A 20,350-nucleotide genomic window follows, 5' to 3' on the forward strand; every position below is an offset into this window, starting at 1 on the left:
GTCATCTGGTTTCTAAAAATTGTTTTTTCTCGCTAGACACGTGAGCCAGGTGCCGAGAGCTGAAAGGATGCCAAGTCTCAGGTCTGTCCAGTCTTCCACATCAGATCTTCAGCCAGGCCTTCTGAATATTCTCATGGTTAGAAAATCTATCCCCCCAGACTCGCAGATGCTGTTCTCCCCCCACTGGCTCTGCACAGAACATCATTATCTTTGCCGAGCTTCTGTCTCTATGGCAATAACAGATGGAAAGTGCTGCGGAATTATTCATGTTCAGAAAAGGAGGCAGTCAAGGAGGAGGGAAGGGTGGGGGGTGGGAGAGGGGGCACGACCCGGGAGCACAGCGACGGAGGCGTCAGGAAGGGGAACTGGGGGCGGGCGGGGGGGTGCGAGGCGTGCATCTTCTGTAGGCCCCATGCGAGGAAAAGTGAGAGAGAAAAAATCTACGAGCACGGGAGTGTTCCCAGGCGGTCGGCTTCAAACGTGGGCCCATGAGTGAGCTCGAAGCAGTAAACCCAAGAAAAATTGGACGAAAATGGGCATAAAGGGGGAAAAAAAAAAAAAAAAAAAAAAAAGAGGACGAAGCTCGAAGCTGTCGAATTCTGTGCGCTGCGTCTCGGGGGCCTGTTTCAGTTCCTGATCCTGAGATGGGGTGGAGAAAAGGGGATTTCTCGGTGTTTTGAAATCTGACGGAGCAGCTGGGCAGAGTTCAACATGCTAATTGGCTATACTGGAACAGTGATCAGGAAGACCACCCTACACGCCCCTCAGGGTCACGGCAGAAAACTCTTAAATCATGTCTTTTCCATTTCATCTCCTCCCTCCCTCAAAAAACAAACACAAAAACTCTGTGTACACTGTAAAACCGTGCAATTTCTCTCTCTCTGTTGGAACCGAGAGGCTGAGAAGTAGGGAAAGAAATGTCTTCTCTCGGTTTTGCCGGAACTTTGGCCACCCTTCTCAGGTCTGGCCGGATGGCGGATGGCGGTCAGCCCGGCGAAGGCGTCGGGCGGCGGCAGCACGGGAGGGCCGCCGGCAGCTGGCGGGCCGGCCCTGGAGCGGGAGGCCCCGCGGGGGCGGGCCCCGGGGGAGAGGGCTCCCGCGGGGGGCGCTACGCGGCGGCCGCCGCCCGGCTGCCTCCGGGGCGGGGCGGCCCAGCTGCGGCCCCGCGGGGGGAGGGGCGCCCGTGCCTGACCTCGGGCGGCGGCTCTGAGCCGGGCGGGCCCTGCCTCCGCCCTGCCGGCTGCTGGGGTCGCGCACAGTGCACCGCGCGGACGCCCTGCCCCTCCCTCTGGGCCGCGCGGCAGCCGAGCGGCCAGGGCGCCCCCGGGTCTGGCCCGTCACCACAGAGCCGCGAGAAGGGCGGGGCGGTGACGGCCCCAGACAGCCGGCTGGGCGACTCGAGGAAGGAAGGAGGGCGGGCGGCGGTGGCGGTGGGGGGTGGGGCGGGGAGGGAACATCCTGTCTGCGCCGAGTGCACCGCAGACAGCGCCGCGCGCCAGCCGCCCAGACGGCGCGCGGAGACGGGCGCGCCGGGCGCGCGCCTGGGGGGGAGGGGCGCGCGCACGAGCCGAAGGGGCGCCGGGGGCACTGAGGAGCCACAATAGGCCAGACGACTCGCGCGTCCCCGAGGGCCTGGGAGCAGCGAAGCGGCGGCGACGCCGGCGGGGCCCGAGCGCGCGGGAGCGCCGCTGGCTCTGTTCCCTTCCCTTCCCCCCTCCGCGCCGCCCTCGCTCTCCCCCGGGCGGCCGGAGACGGCGGCGGCGTCTGCGGGAAGCCGTGTGTCTCCGCAGTGACGTGGGCGGGCCAAGGGCTCGGTGACGTCAGAGGGCTGTGTGTAGCGATGTGTGTGGGGTTCGGAGCGGCGCCGGCACAGCCGAAGGAAGCGGGCGAACGGCGGCGGCGGCGGGCACAGGTGCGGCCCCTGCTCGTGGGGTGGGGTGGGTGGTGGACGCGGCCGAGGCGGCGGGAGGTGAGGGGCGCGCAGCCTCCGGGGAACCCGTCGGCCGCGGAGGGGGTTGTGGGGAGTTAACAAAGCTCGTCCACTTTTCCGGGCGCCGAGGCCGGAGTCGGGGTTCCGGACGTGCGGGACCGGGGTGGGGTCGGGGTCAGCATGGGGCGGGGGGGGGCTGGTGTCCCATGGCAGGTCACACCTAGTTGACCTGGAGCGGGTGAGCGCCGACGGAGGGAGGGGGCGTTGCACTTGGCCGGAGCAGTCGGCACCCCGGACACCCCGATGCCTGCACCGCCCCCCACCCCCGGTTTGCGCTACGCGGGGATGCCCCGGGCTCGACCCGTTCGGTCGGCGGCCGACGGCGCGGGGATCCCCGCTGCGGGCCCACCCCGTCCGCGGATCCTTCTCGGTGGCCCGGGGCGGTGGGGGGAGGTGCAGCTCGAGGGGCGTTGGGTTAACACCCGAGAACTTCCCGGGGAGAGGGTGTGCGGGGGATTTCCACCGTCCTCCCCGCAGCCCCCTCAATGGGGCTGGACTGAGAGGGCACTTGGGGACTGTCCGGAGCTGGCGGGTGGGGGTTGGGGTACTCCTCTCTACTTTTCGCCAGCTTCCCGCACACTCGCAGCCGTCCCGGGCCCCTAGCCGTGGCCCTCGGATTTGCGATGGGTGGGTGGCTTTGCGTGGGCGGAGGACTTTAGGGTTCTGGGGCCTCCCCCATTCTAGGTCATGCCTCCTGCCCTCTTCCTTGGCCTGCCGTTTGCCCAGATGTTCCTGTGGTGGGCGAAAGTCAGTACGATTGCTAGTGGCGTTGGTCTTTAACCTTTTGGGTCTTTTTTAAGGTAAATTCTTGTGAGTTTGGGAGGCAAGAATTTCCACTTAATGGATTTCTTCTGGGTTTTCTCTCAAGAAGGAAGTGGAAGAATCTTTCCTTTCCTCCTTCCTCCATTTGCATTCTTTGTGAGGTCTGTCTGCCTTGTGCTTTTCGTCCCGGATTAGTCTTGTTCAAGGATGGAGATTCCCAGGTGTGGAGTCGGTAGCTTTTGGCTTCCCAGTAAGCACAATCGCTAACCTTTTAAAGGGAAAGTTAATTTTTGCCTGCACATCGCCTCTCGGCCTTTTGGCCAAGATAAAGCGTAATTTTTGCCAACAGTCTTTTTGAAAAATAGCATACACTGGATAAATCAATGCATTTAAGATTATAATTTAGTAATATAGGGTAGACCTGTTAACTCATCTGATTTTTTGGATGAACTTTGGTGTTTTAAAATTAGGAAATGAAGTATGGATTTTAGTTTAAATGGCATGACTGAGAAAACGTTATGGTACTGAGCCTTGGATAAGATGTCTTTTTGAGGTTCTGCGTGTTGGGTTTAGGAGTGGCCCTCTGCCTTTTGAGGGATATTATTGCTCCCTATTTACCCACCTTCCTAACTGCTTTCCTATTTAAATGAACGGTCTTCAAATTAACTGGAATTATATTTAAAGAAACCATTCAGATCAACCTTTGGTACAGTGAACTCAGTTTAAGATTAAGAACTGGTTTCAAACTGACCCTTTGGCCTTTGAAGCAAATTCAAATATAACTCTTCCCCATCCTCCTTCTCTTCTTCCAGATTAATTGAAAGAAGAATGAACTGAACTCCTTGAAGCTAATTGGGCAATTTTTCAAGTATTTTTGATTGTAAAAGTTCAAGTGGAGGCAGAGGCTTTTTACTGGTGTGAGGATATCTGCAAGTCTTCAATTTGTCGACACTGACCAACAGACCATCTTTTTTTTTTTTGAAAAGATACTTTAAAAAATTAGTTTTTGTGTCCCCAGGGGCAAAAATTTAATTTGGCTGCATCATTTTAATTTGTATTTGAGTCTGGTTTGATGAAACAAGTAATGACATAAACTTTCCATATGTTTTGCTTTAAAACAACTTCGACAAAACCATTGCATTGAACCTGGAAATCTTGAATTAAGAAAATTGGTAACTTTATTTTAATACATATATCTGAGGAATTTAAGAAAACATAAAGGCTTCCTGCTCTTAAAATTTATATTTATTATTTGAGGCAAAATGAGAAATTTTAGAGAATCTGCACTGAAACTATATTAGAGTTTAGGCAGAACCAAAAACAAAGTTGCAAAGTCTATTGAGAAATTTAAGGAGGCGGGAAGTTTAAATTTCCTATGAGAGTAAGTTACCGTAAGTATTTATATATACATTTTTCTCCGTTCAAATCAGCAACCAAGTAAAAATGCCAATCTCAGGCTTAGTTATTTAAAACAATAATTTAGCAATGGAAAGCCTACAGACAAATTTTTCCTTGGTTCAGGGCTCAAATAAAAAACTGCATGGGATGGGAGATGAAGGCAGCCCTCCAGTGAAAAAAATGATGACAGACATTCATGCAAATGGAAAAATGATGATACACAAGATGCCAACAGTAAAGAAGGAACACTTGGAAGACTATGGAGAAGCACCAATGGAAACGGATGGAGAGCATGTCAAGCGAAACTGTGCCTCTGTGCCTGAACCTTTAAATTTAAATCCCAGTTTGAAACATACATTGGCACAATTTCATTTAAGTAGTCAGAGCTCTCTGGGTGGGCCAGCAGCATTTTCTGCACGATATTCTCAAGAAAGCATGTCACCTACTGTATTTCTGCCCCTTCCATCTCCTCAGGTTCTTCCTGGCCCCCTCCTCATCCCTTCTGATAGCTCCACAGAACTCACCCAGACTGTGTTGGAGGGGGAGTCTATTTCATGTTTTCAGGTTGGAGGAGAGAAGAGACTCTGTTTGCCCCAAGTCTTAAATTCTGTGCTCCGAGAATTTTCACTCCAGCAAATAAATACTGTGTGTGATGAATTGTACATATATTGCTCAAGGTGCACTTCAGACCAGCTTCATATTTTAAAAGTCCTGGGAATTCTTCCGTTCAATGCCCCATCCTGTGGGCTGATCACATTAACTGATGCACAAAGACTATGTAATGCTTTATTGCGACCACGCACTTTTCCTCAAAATGGTAGCATGCTTCCTGCTAAAAACTCATTGGCCCAGCTAAAGGAAACTGGCAGTGCCTTTGAAGTGGAACACGAATGCTTGGGCAAATGTCAGGGTCTGTTTGCACCGCAGTTTTATGTTCAGCCTGATGCTCCGTGTATTCAGTGTCTGGAGTGCTGTGGAATGTTTGCACCCCAGACATTTGTGATGCATTCCCACAGATCACCTGACAAAAGGACTTGCCACTGGGGCTTTGAATCTGCCAAATGGCATTGCTATCTTCATGTGAACCAAAAATACTTAGGGACACCTGAAGAAAAGAAACTGAAGATAGTTTTAGAAGAAATGAAGGAGAAATTTAGCATGAGAAATGGAAAGAGAACTCAGTCCAAGGCAAGTTTTTTTAAAATAGCAGTTTTGAATAATGATAAATGGCATACTTTGAATCAAATGTTCTGTATTTAGAATATAACTTAACCTATGTATTGTTAAGAAACTGTTAATGCTCTTGCAACAAGTACTGATCAGTATATGTTATGTGTGTATTATACTTTTTAGGTAATAAATTGCTTTTCTGTATGTTTTCCTATTTGACCAAACAAGCATATTTGACCTTCCAAACAAGGAAGTAGGATTATTTCCATTTTACAGGTACTGAGAACATGAGGCTCAAAAAGATTAAGTGGCTTTTCCAAAGTTATATAGCCAAGGATTGGAGGAATTGGGCTTCTTCTCAAATTCTGTCCTCTTATGCATCCTGTTTCTTGATGACTAAATCTGTTGTTTTCCTTGGATTAGAGGTAATTTACACTTTGGTGTTATCCCTGTTTGCAAATGGTATTAAACTCACCAAAACAATTCTGGTAGTGGGCACCACAGCATTTTCAAAGTTAAAACTTAGGATTTCTGATATTGGCTCCATGCTCGTATTCAGATTTGAACAATACTGGAAAGAAATGGAAAAGACAGATTTATCTGAAGAATTTGTGATTCTAGTGACCAAGATTTTTTTAAGTAAAGGAATAATTAAAAAAAAATTTTTTTTGACAGCCAAAATAAAGAAAAGGTTATTTTAAGTATTAGTACAAAAACCTATTAGCAAAGATATCTTAAACTTAGTATTTCCCACTGCATTATCTGCTAGGCTAAACTAATATCTTTAATCAAAATTGTGAAAGCCTGGGTGATAGACAGGATTTGGTTTTTAAATGTTCAGGTTGCTGATCTAGTTACTTTATTTTTCTATTTGATTAGAATTGATAAATAACAATAGCTAATAGCGTTTAAAGGGTATCAAGGATTGCTCTTGAGTAGTTTTATATATATTATTTTTCTTACAACAAAAGATTGACCATGTTTCATTTAAGAATCTTTAATTTTTCCACAACTGGTTTTTATTCCTTGAAATATCTCTGTCCTTTCTGTTTGACAGAGGAAATAATTGATACACATTAAATCACTGAAGGTTACCACAATGTTAGATCTTGGATTAGAACCTAAGAATTTGGTGTCCTTTCCTTTATTAGGGTGCCTTTAATGTTTTGAGAGAAACTTACATGTAGTTTTTATGACAATGGTTTGCTTCTGAAGCCCAATGAAGATAATTTTAGCCTGTCATTCAGGGTAGTTTGCTGCTTGCTGCACCTAAAGATTTAGCACTGCTTCAGAATTCCTTGCCAGTGGCTGCTAGATAAGCTTATATTATTTAGGTGCAGTTACTTACTGAATTTAAAGCAGACTTGATTTCAAGCTAGTACTCAAACTGCTTGACTTGCTTACAGTTGGACTTGTCTAGTACCTGTGCTCAGAGATACTCTCAAAATACGAAATGCCCCTATTGATATTTTGTAAAACCTTGTTCCCCAGGTAATTAGATAGAGGCTTGCCCCTTACATGTCCATAGGTAGCTACATTATTCTCTGGGTATTCTTGCTCCAATTGCCATTACTCTGACATAAAAACTTTGTGGATAAGCTACTACTCTGCATAATAGTTCTGCTCTGTGTTTGTATGAAAAAACTTGAGAAGCATGATGAATGTGCTGAGGTTTGATGAAATTAAAACCATCCTTTGTCTGGGATATAGCCCTTTATTGTCCCAGCACTCATTAATTTGCATGCATTTTTGATTTGGTGAAGGTGTGAGAATGTTTTCCATCTTTTTGCTTTAAAAAAAATTTTTTTACAGTATTTGCTATAGTGTTTCCATTGTGGTATTTTTTCCAATTTTATGTGGACTTGAAGAAATTTAAGGAATTTAAGGGAATGAAGAAAATTTCCAGCAATTAAACCTTTCAGAAAAAATCTTTTGGGTTCATGTTTAATAGATACTTAAAAGCTGGTTTTATCATGTTTGCCACTTCACATTTTAAAATTTTATTCCTCAAAACATTGTGAGATAGTTCTTTTTGAAGATCTTTGAGGCAGGTGAGTAGGAATTATATATTCCTCTTTTATTTAGATGAGAAAGCAGACCTAGATAGGTCATATGCTTCTGATTGTTTAACTGGTACCTGGTAGAATCAGCAGTTTGAAAGTGGGTCTTCTGACTTGAAGTCAGAATTTTTACTACTTCCTAAAGTGAATTTAGTAGTAGAAACTGAGTTTTGAAAAATAATAACTTTTCCTATCAACTACCTGAGTCTGAGTATAAAGTTTCTTAAACTCTCTTAACCTGACTGTAGACTAAGGTATTTAACTTGGAAGGCTACAAGGAGATAGTCCTTGACTGTCTTCTGTGAGTCAGTGAGTTGGTTGCCAGACAAACAATATTGACCCAGAGGAAACTAGTTTTTAATAAAACCAAAGCAGGCCTTTTAAAAACAAAACAAAACAAAACAATGCACTACATACTTTAACCTGTTATGTAAAGGACCTTATTTGTAATATGAATACTTAATGTAATTTGATAGGTTAATAAAATTTATATAGGTGAATATTCTTTTGGTTTTAAAAAGAAACATGAAACTCAATAGGTAATTGTTTGAACTATAACTAAATTATTTCATAGGACTAAAATTAATGATGAACAAGAAACTAATTTGAATAGCTGATAGCTGTATTTAATTTGCATCGTTAATAGCTCTATTTAGATGAGAGAAATAAATGGTGTAAGGTCAGTGTTCTAAGTGAAGAATTGAATTTATTTGTAAAAATTAAAGGTATTTTAAATTTTAATTTTCTTTTGAACTTTTGTACTGAGGTCATGGCAAGAGTTTAGATCTGCTTAGATTGCTCTGCAAAGTGGTGCAGTCAAATTATTCATCTCTTAACATCACTTTGAACTTTATTGACTGTTTTCCTTCAAATATAAAAACTGTTGTGTTTTTGTGTAGAAAGTGTGTTTTTCAAATATAACCTAAGTGAGATAAAGAACTGCAGTGGGTCGTGTTGGGACAAACCATGTTCCTGTAATAATTGTTGCTGATTTGATGGTATTTATTATATCAGTGTTATAATTTGCATATTGTATTTAGCATAAATTTTGATCATATGGGAATAAGGTTAGAGTCAAATGAAGTGTGCTTATTTGAGGGACAGGTAGTATGAGTATTTTTGTCTTAATTTTCTAAAAGTAACTGTTTCCCATGAGTTTGTAGACTGTACTTTTCTCCAAAACCTAGTCTAGTGCCTGGCAAATCAAAGGCATTCAGTGAAATCTTTTTTTTTTTAACACAACATTTTGGAAAAATGACAGTAAACTTAAGAGTACATGAAATATTTTTTGAAAAATAATGGTTTAGCCTTTAGACACATATATAGTTTGGAAGTAAACTGTTCAGTGATCAAATGAGAGAATGTATGTGGAAGTATTTTGGAAGCCAGAGTCTACTGTAAAAATGTAGGGGGTGGTATTTCATACTGATACTGAAATACTATTTGGAGAGTCTCTTCCATACTCCAAACATCATCTTCACTTACATAGAATTAGGTGACCGTGTTTCTGAAACAAATGGATTAACTGAGTATTTGACTTAAATGTATCTCTTAATTTTTTATATACAGTAATTAGACTAATTGGATATTTGTTTACTAAAATGAAGTATGCTAGAAGAAAGTGAGACAGATTTGTCATAGGAAGTAGAGATTATTGTCATTTTCTGGTCATTTAGTCCTAGACAAGCATCCCAAAAAGGTGGTGCATTGGTTCTCTTGGAGATGATACCCATTCTAGTCTCTGATCACTTGGTTGAGGTCACATTGAAGATTAAAATGGAGACTAACACAGACCTTTTTAGATGCAGGAAAAATTTGTTTAGAATATCTTTCTTGTATCTCTTTATGCTTTTGTAATGAGTTCAGGGTAATCAAATTTTTTTGGAGCTCATTCTAATAATAGCCAGATTTGTGTGCCACCTCCCCCTTCCCCTGGCATTATGTTGATGAACTCTTTAGAATGGCTTTGGGAATAGTGCCCCCTTATGGTTTAAGAAATACAGAGTATAATATTCATTTTTACCATTAAAAAATGGAATTAACAAAAAAATCTTAGAAATTTATCCTTTTGGACTGAGAAATGGAAAAAAAAAACTTCAAAGAAGGAAAAAAGAAAAGATTGCCATCTTATAAACTATAATGTAAACTATAATCCACACTTCGTGGCAAGCTCCAATATATGTTCCTCAATTGTAACAAATGTACCACACTAATGAAGGATGTTAATGTGGGAAAGTGTGGGAGAGGGAGGAAGTGGAGCGTCCTAGAATCCTGTACATTTTTAATGTAACGTTTATGTAATCTATCTTTAAAATTTTTTTAAAAGTATATTAAAAAAAAGATTACCATCTTTTCAGGGTAGGTCTGACTTACTGTGTAGTTTGCCAGTAATGTTCTCATAGCTATATTCATTATCAGTTATACTGCTGGAGGGACAAGAAAGTAATAAACAGTTGGGTTAATTTCAATCCCTTTAGAATTCTGGGAATTGAAAGTGATTGTAGAGCCAGAACTCAATTTGTTCAAGTAAAGGGGTAGAACTAGTCTGGTAAATAGCTTTAGCGTATAGCTTGACCCTGTATTTCATCCACATATAGAATTTTGTTCTACTGAGGGTTCATATACATGAAATAAGGATTCTATTATGGTATGAAAAGCAAGAGAAATATATAATGAAATCATAAATTTTTTTAAGGTGTGGTTTGCTTCAGTCGTGAAATTAATGATACAGCACCATTCAAGGTAAAAAGAGGAATGGATTAGAAGAATCCAAAATTAGTTTAAAACTCGTTTTGATTTCATAGTTCCTAAACTTGTGACTTAGGGTCACAAGAATAGCTATGTAAAGGCTAGATGGAGGCTCCTGAAGCAGAAGTTTGTCTTGTATTCTCAGAATCTAGAATTGTACATTGCACAGTGTAGATGCTTGTGATAAAGATTTGGGTGACTGAAGGAAGTGTTAGTTGCCCTGTAAGTTTACCAGTGAATCTTGAGGGAAACAGGTTTAATTTTAAAACAAAGCAACATTTTGTTTTTATTTGTGATATTGAATTGATTTTGAGATTTCAGATAGTGTTAAAAGTACATAGTTACCTGATGGGGGATAAGGAATTAAAAGGTTTAAGAAATTTACTAAAGAACATCTTGGTAAATATTGCTAGGGCTTTTTCGCTTTTTATATTGCATGTTAAAATTTTTTGTGTGTGTTTATGAGGGCATTATAGGCTTTTCGTAGAAAATACTAAAAAAGTTCAAAGAAGAAAATACAATGCCTCATAATCCCAAGTAATTACTACCAGTGGAATTTGTTCCTTTGTGTGCAAAAACATGTCTAGAATGCACAGGTGTTAATATAAGACTAGTTTTTGGAATAATACATTTGAAACAATTTTAGGACATTTCATTTACTTAGTATTTTTGAAACTGCAGTTTGTGATGCAAGCAGCCTTCTCATCCACGGGGTCCTAGGGGAGAATTAAGCCCTATACAGAAAGTGATTTGAGAAGTGTTGTCGTCAGTTTGCCCAAGGATGGTTCATAGTACCATTCTATATGCATAGGAGGAAAGTTAATTCATTACATGCTTTGGGTATTTGGCCTTAATTCTCTTGAGAAGTCGGACTGAAAGGGATGTGAAATTGATTTAGTGGGTTATAACCAGCATTTAAAAAATCATGAAGATAAAATAGAAAATAGAGTACATTGTAAATAGTAAGGGTAATTAATAAGTATTCTGATACTGCTGGTTTACTTTATTTGAAGGTTAGAAGAATCCGGGATCATATTTTGTTTGTTTGTTTGTTTTAAGCATAGATGCATAAATGAGGTAGAAAAGCAAAACCTTGGGAAGCAGGCGTAGCTCAGTGGTTGAACCCCTGCTTCCCATGTACGAGGTCTTGGGTTCAATCCCTGGTACCTCAGAAACAACAACAAAAACACAACTGTGTGACTGTGCCAGATACCATTGGTCGTATACTTTATTGGATAAATTGTATGCTTTATTAATATATATTAATAAAATTTATGTGTTTAAAAAAAAGCAAACCTTAGATTTTTACAGGTTAAAACTTGACTTTTATTTCAGTGAAAATACATAAATGACATTGAAATTGCCAAGTAACTGCAATATTAAATGGATTGGACACCGCAGAATTCTAGTGTTAAAAAATTGTTCCAGGAATTAACAGAATTTTTACCAGTTTGTTCCTTTTCCTTATAAGTTATAAAGGGAGTGAGTTCATACTAAAATTTTCACATGGCTTTGTTTCTATGAAGGATTTAAGATCGTAGTTGTACATTTATTATAAGAACTTGAGCCTTTGCTTTTCCCATGCACTTTTCTAAGCATTTTAAACCTGAAATTGGCTTTGGAAGGTAGACGGTATGATCTTGGAGCAGCGGTCTGTGGAGCAGCAGTCGTTTCTGTGACTCCTGAAAGTCTGTCTTTCATAACTTAGTGGAGGTGCTTAGATCAGTTTGCTAGTTTTGTATTAGGTTGATCTTTCCTGATATGAATACAGTGGAGGCACAAGACTAAACCTTAAGATCATAAGTAGGTATTTTGCTACCTTATAACACTGTTCCTGTGTCAGATGTTGAAACACTCATTCACAACACGTTGGAAGTAATAGGGAAACCTAATACTGTTCTTAAGGGATTTGGTTTTTTTCAGTAAAAGTTGTTGGCAGCTGTCTAGTACGGTGTTTTTTGGTGTCCTTCTGAAATCATTTTATGGACCCCTTGAATCCAGGATCATAGTCTTTTTTTGTTTGTTTTAAGCATAGATGCATAAATGAGTTATATACTGTGTATAAGTAAATGAGTTATTATATAGAGTTAAAAAAAGACCTGACAGGTATATTTACCTAAGAAGTTATTAACTAAATATGTACCTAGTTATGTGTTTAGCATTGCTAGTGATTTATTTTGGGCCAGTATAAAGTAATGTACATTTAGTATGCTTTGATTTTTTTGTATAAACAGATTAGGACAGACTGTTAAACTTAACAGCTTTCCTAGTATTAATGTTCTTCGTATGCTTACTGTCTTATGATTTAAATACCAGAATTTAAAAATTAATTTTGATATTTTATAGTACTTTTTAATCCTATTTTTTAGGAATAAGTTTTTCATATTTAAAAACATTCTTAATTCTGTTTTTTTTTTGGAGTTTAGAAATCTCAAAGTATGTTGGAAATCCCGCTGGTATTTTGAGGCATTGCCTTGATTTCTTTAATTCATCAATGTTTACCAATAGGGTTTAAAGATAATAATATTATTCTGATGCTGTAATTAAAAACTTAAAATGCATTTAAGAGTAAAGGTATTGTTGAGTATAAGTCTAGGAATTTTAAAGGGTTTTGATTTCTTTTTAGTACAGATTAGATTATTTTTATATGAACAGTGCTTATATTACTTTCATATCATAAAAGTGGCAACAAAAATGCTTATTTTTTTGAAAATGTAATCAAACTTTCTAAATTATTTGTCATTGTTAGACTACTAAGCATTGTACCACCAAAATACAATGGTTCTTTATTAGGAAATCTGATTATCAAAGGGTCCTGTCAACAAAATAATATAGGAAGTTGAAGAGATTTAGAAAAAACTTTAATAAAGCATTTAATTTTTACCTATTTTAATTACACTCCTTTACTGTGCATTTTGAGATGGCTTGAATTTTGCTTTCATAGATATTATTTGGGGTTTTTTTGACTTAGAGAAAGAATCTTTGAAATGGTATAATAATAATATGCCTGAAATTTTGCTTTGTGTTTCAGATGAGGATGCCATCTGTTCATTTGGGGTGGGTTATGGTGGGGAAGGTAGAAGATAAAAGCATTTTACAAATGTTAAGGGTCTAATTAAGCTACTAAATAAATGATCTCCTCCCCCTTGCCAAGTAATATGATGTGTTTTATTTTTATGTTTAAATACACAAAGGGAATGAAACATTCCCATGTTGAAAGGTAAGATAAAAGGTTATATAGATGCTCATATCTTGATAGCTAATTTTTATTCCTCATCAGTAGGATTACTGCTCTGCCATTTAATTATTGTTCTTTTTTTGAAAACCTAATTTGTATGTTGACACAAATGCAATAGATGAGAAAATCTGGCATGTCTGTGAACGTTTTGTTGTATAATATGTGATTTTCTTAATTGTTGTTAACACACAGTTAGAATAATTTGTTACAAATGTGTTTATGGCTTACCATAGTGTATTAGGTAAAATTAATTCACAACATTTTATCATAGTTACTGTTTTGCATTTTCCCATCATTAATATTATTTAATTTGTAGATCTGATCTCTAAAGAATACAGTCCCAGAGGCTGTTGGGCTTCTTTGTGTGCTTTAGGAAGTAGAAGGATAGCAAATGTGGGTTTTGTGGTAGTACGGTAACCTTGAAAAAAAGGTCACCCTGGAAATTCATGAGCCTGTCACTCAACATTCACTCAACAAATATTTATTGAATCCCTACTACATACTGGCATGATGCTAGGCCCTGAGAATACAAAAGTGGATAAGACAATTCTTGACCTCAAGCTGTTGTTTAAGCCAAGCAGAGACTAGATAGCTACTTTTCAGGGATTTTGAGCTGGGAAATCAGACATTGGTTAAAGGACTATACCAAGTAATCTTTAAAAGAAGTTTCTTTAGAACCCTGAATTTGCACCTCTGATAGTGGGGATGGTGTGAGAATAGGGAGTAAAGCACAAGATCTAGAGAGAGATGGATGTTTTAAAAATAAATGAAAAAAAAAAAAAAAAAGGGAGCCTATGTGGTGTAAGGGGTTGAATGCCTGCTTCCCACATCGGAGGTTCCATGTTTGGCTCTTGGTGCATCCTTAAAACAACAACAAATGCAAAAACCAACTTGGGGAAGCTGATGTGGCTCAGTGGTTGAGCGTTGGCTTCCCACATATGAGGTCTGGGGTTCAATTCCTGGCCCCAGTACCTCACACACACAAAATGAATATGCGTGCATTTATTTTATGGTAGCACCTGAACTTTAGAGACTTGTAGAAATAAAAGGGTTTGGATCATGAATAAATAAAACTTAATCAGACTGCAGAGTTATGAAATGAACTAGACCAAAATTGAGTCAGATTTCAAGGAGATCTTTGGCTACAGAAATTTAGAATTTGCTTTCTGAAGATTTGAGATTTCAGACATACACATTAGGAAAAATTTAAATGCGCAGATCAATTTTAGTAATTTTAAAAAATATGAAACAATTGATTTCTTGTATAGTACATCCAGAATTGTTTCAGATATAAAACTGATTTAAAATGGAGCTTTCTTTGTTTTTTAAATAACAAAGTCAACAAAGACTTCTAGAGAAGTTCTTTTAATTCACATTGATCTTAGAGTTCATTGATTTGTGAGAGTGAACTTAATACATTCACTTTTTATCATACAGTATAAACACGACTTTTATTAACACTACCTTTATCATACAGCGTTGGGGTACAAAATGTGCTGCCTAGGTGAATTTTCTAGATACTGAAACTTATATTTTTAAGTGCTATATTTTTGTTGTTATTTTTTGAGATACCAGGGCCAGGGATTGAACCCGGGACTTGTATGTAGAAAGCTGGTGGTCAACCACTGAGCAACATTGGCTCCCCTGAATTGTTTTTTTTTCTTTTTTTTTTTTAAAAGATTTATTTATTTATTTTATTCCCCCCTCCCCCCGTTGTCTGTTCTCAGTCTATTTGCTGTGTCTTTGTCCATTTCTGTTGTTGTTGGTGGCACGGGAATCTGTGTTCTTTTTGTTGCGTCAATTCTCCGTGTGTGCGGTGCAATTCCTGGGCACTTTCTTTCGCGCTGGGCGGCTCTCCTTACAGGGCACACTCCTTGTGCATGGGGCTCCCCTATGCCGGGACACCCCTGCGTGGCACAGCACTCCTTGAGTGCATCAGCACTGCGCATGGGCCAGCTGCACACAGGTCAAGGAGGCCCGGGGTTTGAACTGCGGACCTCCCATGTGGTAGACAGATGCCCTAACCACTGGGCCAAGTCCGCAGCCCTGAATTGTTTTTTTTTGTTTGTTTGTTTGTTTTAGGAGGTAGAGGGAATGGAACCTGGGACCCCGTATGTGGGAAGCAAGCGCTCAACTGCTTGAGCTACATCCACTTCAGTGCTGTTTTTAAAACTAAACTTTTCTATGATATTCTAAAATGTCTTTACTTTTTTAAGATTTTATTTATTTATCCCCCCCCACACCCTGTTGTTTACACTTAACTGTCTGCTACTCTGTCTTTTTGTTGTGTGCTCTCTGTGTGTGCTCATCTTTATAGGAGGCACTGGGAACTGAACCTGGGACCTCCCATGTGGGAAGGAGGTGCCCAGTCGCTTGAGCCACCTCCGTTCCCTGCTTGTTGTGTGTCTCACTGTGTTTTCTTGTGTCTCATCGTTTTGTCATCTCATTGCATCAGCTCACTGCACCAGCCTGTTAGTTCTCTGTCTTACTCACCTTCTTTACAAGGCCCAGGAACTGAACCTGGGACCACCCATGTCGTAGGCGGGTGCCCAACTGCTTGAGCCACATCCACTTACCTAAAATGTCTTAAATAGGTTGCAATATTTTCTAAATGGTGTACAGAACATTTATGTTATGTCATATCGACTCAAGATTTCTTAAACATCAGTTACTATACTCTTGTGTTGGGGTTAGGGGGAAATTAAAGTATATTGCATTACGTGCCCTGGCCTATGCTAAAGCCCTTAGTCTGTTTTACTTTTTGAATCAGTTTTTGTGTTTACAACTTACATTCTCCTCTTTAGTCTATCAACTGTTAACTAACATCATTTAGTATTTCTGGTGCCAGCAGCCAGTTGGCTTTCTAATTTACTGCTAGAACTAAGTTGTAGGCTGGGAGGCTATGTAAACAAGTGATTGGTTTATTTTATAAATGAGCTGTTAAATTTTTCGCAGATTCTGAATTACTTTAGAATATTTATAGTGATCAGAATTGTGAGTATCTGTGTTTTTTTTTATTCTACCCTTATATTCTAGAGGCCCCGAATGAATACTTAACTCTTAAATCCTTTCAAAATATTATTCTTTTCCCTATATTTTATGGTCTTACTAGCCTTTCTAATTCCTTGCTTAATGATTCTTTTTTTAAAAAAATGTTTTAAAAGTTGACTTTTATCATTCATACACGAACATCCATAAACAATAAGTGTAAATTGTATAAACAGTAAGTATAAATCGTGAACTTAGAAAAAAAACATATCTTCATACAGGGAAATGATTTGTTACAAAAGTGTAAATCTCCCACCAATACAAGTTACCATGTTTTTAATTTTGTCCTTTAGTTTACCTTAAGTCATCGCCTGATTGATCAAATTGTGTAATGTGTGCTCCAAGAGCTGATTCTTTTCTGTACTCTGCCTGTTTGTTGGGGGCAGCAGGTCACTTGTCAGGTCTTCATCCTCACTGGTTTCCATTCATTATCTAGATATCCTTATTCAAACCATAAGCAGTTTATGATTTGATTTTACTTTAATTACAACTGCTTAGCATCTGGAGATCTGCTACATTTCTGTTTTATATAGTTTTCTCAGTTCAGAACTAGAGTACTGGGATACAATTGGGTAAAAAAAAGTTTTCCTAATTGTTTGGTATTTAGTGGCTATCCCCTAAGTGTGGTGATTATGTACTGTTGGATGAGGTTGTTATCCTCATTACAGAAGGGAGTGGAGCCTTTTAGAGGTAGGGTTCAGAAGAATATCCGCCTCTCCTTTTGTCTTATCCATTTTAAACTCATTCCCAATCCTATTCTCTCTCCCCCCACTGAGTTTGTTAGCTTCTTGTCTTGTTGCTCACCCTAACCATACCTCCTTTTAGCTTCTCTTTCCCAGTGAGTCTTATTTTCCATTTAAGTTATTTTTTTCCCCCTCGAGTGCAGGGTAATTGCTATAAAATGGAAATATGTTCTGAGGGAGGAGGGATAGAGAGCAGGAGAGGGGAACGAGTAAAAAGCAAACTAAAATAAGGGGCACAGTTAGTAATCACATATTATTTACTTTTTTTCTTAGTTTTTGAACCTCAGTTTTCTAATCTGTAAAATAGAGAATGATAATGAAATATTTTTTAGAATTACAAAGAGTATTTAAAGAGTATAGCAAATAGACATACACTAAGTTGCCATTTACCTACCTCCTCTTTTACGGGTACAGTTCATCGTTTGGAACTAAAAAGCTTTTCATAATTATGAGGAGATACAGTTTACTGATAAGTGTTAGCAAACAAACTGGTTTTTGGTTAGTTTGGCAAAATATTTGTTGCTGTAGAATATTACCTAGTTGATATGTTAATAAATACCATAGGGGTGGGATGTACTTTAGCTGATTATAATAGCAATCAGAACTTCCCAGGGCTAGACATTTGGTGAGTACTATTCTTCAAAATGTGTTTTAAAAAGAGAGTCCCTAAATATGAAATTTGTTGAGATCATTTGTCTTAATTCATATTAACTATGCATACTGAAATTGTTCTTGTGATGGGATAATTTAGTTAATAGTCTCTTCACGTGACCAGACATGGCATTTTTAGGAAAGACTATCCTATTAGAAGATGACTCTTAATTAATATAACTCTTCCCCCTAAATAAAGGTTTTTTCCCCCTTCAAATTTTTCTACAGACAGATACACCATCAGGAATGGAATTACAGTCATGGTATCCTGTTATAAAGCAGGAAGGTGACCATGTTTCTCAGGCACATTCATTTTTACACCCCAGGTAAGTTGGGTATTCATTCATTTAACATCTGCTGTGTGTCAGATACTGCTCTTGGTCCTAGGAATTAATTATTTAGTTTCAGACTTTGTTTTTAATCATAGGTTATCTTTGAAAATTCAGAATTGTTGTTTAAACAGTTATTTTGGGTTCTAATTTTTTGTTTTTATCACTATAGGGAAGTTTTATGAGAATTATCTTTAGTCACTAGGGAAAAAATTTAAAAAAATGTAAAATGATTGTGAATAGTAAACTGTATTAAATATTTGAGATAACCTTTAACTGGTGCTTGTGACTGTATATGCCTTTTTTAGAAATAGGTCATTGCCTTTTTGCTGGCTCTGATATTTTTATGTTTTATTGATAAAATCACATGGTAGATGAAATTCACATAGTCTAGATAAAAAGAATAAAGATCTTTTATTTCCTTACTTTAAGAGGTAAACCAACTCTCTTCAAGAGTTTCATGTGGATCTTTGATATTTTAAAAGGAAATTTTTTTTGACACTTAGGTGCTTTCCTAATAACCACAACCCTTCAAAAATCAAGTTTTCATATTTTCAATAAGAATTCATCCTTGATTTAAAAACTTATATTTAGGTCCTAGATTTGTATCTGCTGCTTTAAATTTAATATATATTCCCTCCCAAGCATGGTGACAATCTTGTTTTTTTTTTTTAATTTCCATAGTTACTACCACACCTGTTGTGTTTTAAGTACGTCCTTGGGCAATATTAAACCAGTCATTTTTCTTAGCAGAATACTATTTGTTGTCTGTTTTGATTAAAAAATATTTGAATTTAACCATAGAAATATGTTGCTTATTTTGAATTTTACTTAAATATAATGTCTTATTTTACCTCTTTGTTTTCAGCTACTACTTATATATGTGTGATAAAGTAGTTGCACCCAATGTGTCTCTTACGTCTGCTGTATCCCAGGGTAAAGAGGTCACAAAGACAGAGGCAAGTAGGTCCATACTGAGACAGTCAGAGAAGCCTCACAGTAGTGGCAAACATCAAAAAATGGTGTCTTATCCAGATGTCTCACTCGAAGAACAAGAGAAAATGGATTTAAAAACAAGTAGAGAATTATGTAGCCGTTCAGGTGAGTATCCAGAAATTGTCTTTTTAAAATCAAATACCAAAATATCTAATAAACTCATTTATTCAGCATTGTTAAAGAAGATTTCTATTTTAGAGAATTTCTGATAATTGAAGTAAAGCAATATTTTCTGCTTTGGGGGGGTTACTTTGAACATTAGTTGCTATACTCTTCTACAATGGTGATAGCTATAGAGGCTGTGAGAAAGATATATATAGGTTACATGGCTTCACACTGCATGTGATTTTTGTCTGATTTTTTCCCCCCATCCTGCCTTCTCTTTGCTGTCAGATTTTTTTAATAGGTCCTTATTTTCCTTTCTAATTTGCTGTGAACTGAGAACCATTTAATAATGCTAACACAAATGTATAAGTAAGAGTAGTTAGATATAGGACTAAGGAAATTTAGCTATGGAATAAAGCAAGTGCTGAAAATTCATAGCTCCAGGAGCCAGGCAGATGGTATAAATGCAGAATGTTAACTGGATTTCTAAAAAAAAACAAAACAAACTGCCTAGTTACAGTTTCTTTTAAAATACTGTGGACCAAACAAGACATGTCAACTTAAATGCCGCCTGTTACCCTCTATGTAGCAACAGAGCTTTGCTTAGATCTTAGGCAGTGTGACAGTTACTTAAGCTGCCTTGGAACAGTTGAGTCCTCTAGTTATTTAACTGCTTTCATAGAATTGAGATTTGGGGAGGCTTTCTTGTACTTTAAGATTTTTGAAACTCTGTTTTCTTTTAAATATGGCAAACAGTAATTAGTAGTGTACCCTTGTTTTTGCATTGTATTTTATTTCCCAAACTAGTTTATTCTAGTGACTTTTAAAAAATTGTTGAAATATAATTCACATGCCTTAAAATTCACACTTTTAAAGTTTACAATTCAGTGGTTTTTAGTATATTAACAAAGTTGTACAACTGTTGCAGCTATCTAATTCCAGAACATTTTCATCACTTCTAAAAGAAACCCCATAATCCATTAACAGTCACTCCAAATCCTCTCCTCAGCCTCTTACAAGCACTAATCTACTTTCTGTCTTAATGGATTTTCCTATTCTCTACATTTCATATAAAAGAAATCATACAATATGTGGCCTTTTGTGTCTACCTT

General features: G+C 38.7%; 1 protein-coding gene across 2 annotated transcripts in view; it reads left to right on the forward strand.

Annotated features, from left to right (window-relative positions):
• Positions 1-1,531: 1,531 nt before the first annotated feature.
• Positions 1,532-20,350, forward strand: part of SKIL (SKI like proto-oncogene) — a 28,982-nt gene continuing 10,163 nt past the window's right edge. The window contains exons 1-4 of one of the 2 annotated variants that reach the window (XM_004484873.3): positions 1,532-1,912; positions 3,565-5,338; positions 18,037-18,134; positions 19,006-19,238. In XM_004484873.3, coding sequence (XP_004484930.2) covers positions 4,238-5,338; positions 18,037-18,134; positions 19,006-19,238 — 1,432 coding nt within the window. In that variant the 5' untranslated portion in view covers positions 1,532-1,912; positions 3,565-4,237. Of the gene's footprint in view, positions 1,913-3,564; positions 5,343-18,036; positions 18,135-19,005; positions 19,239-20,350 lie in introns of both variants that reach the window. The other variant, XM_058295265.2, reaches the window with a different exon arrangement.

This window comes from Dasypus novemcinctus, chromosome 4 (genome assembly GCF_030445035.2).
Source record: "Dasypus novemcinctus isolate mDasNov1 chromosome 4, mDasNov1.1.hap2, whole genome shotgun sequence".
NCBI classification, from domain to species: domain Eukaryota; kingdom Metazoa; phylum Chordata; class Mammalia; order Cingulata; family Dasypodidae; genus Dasypus; species Dasypus novemcinctus.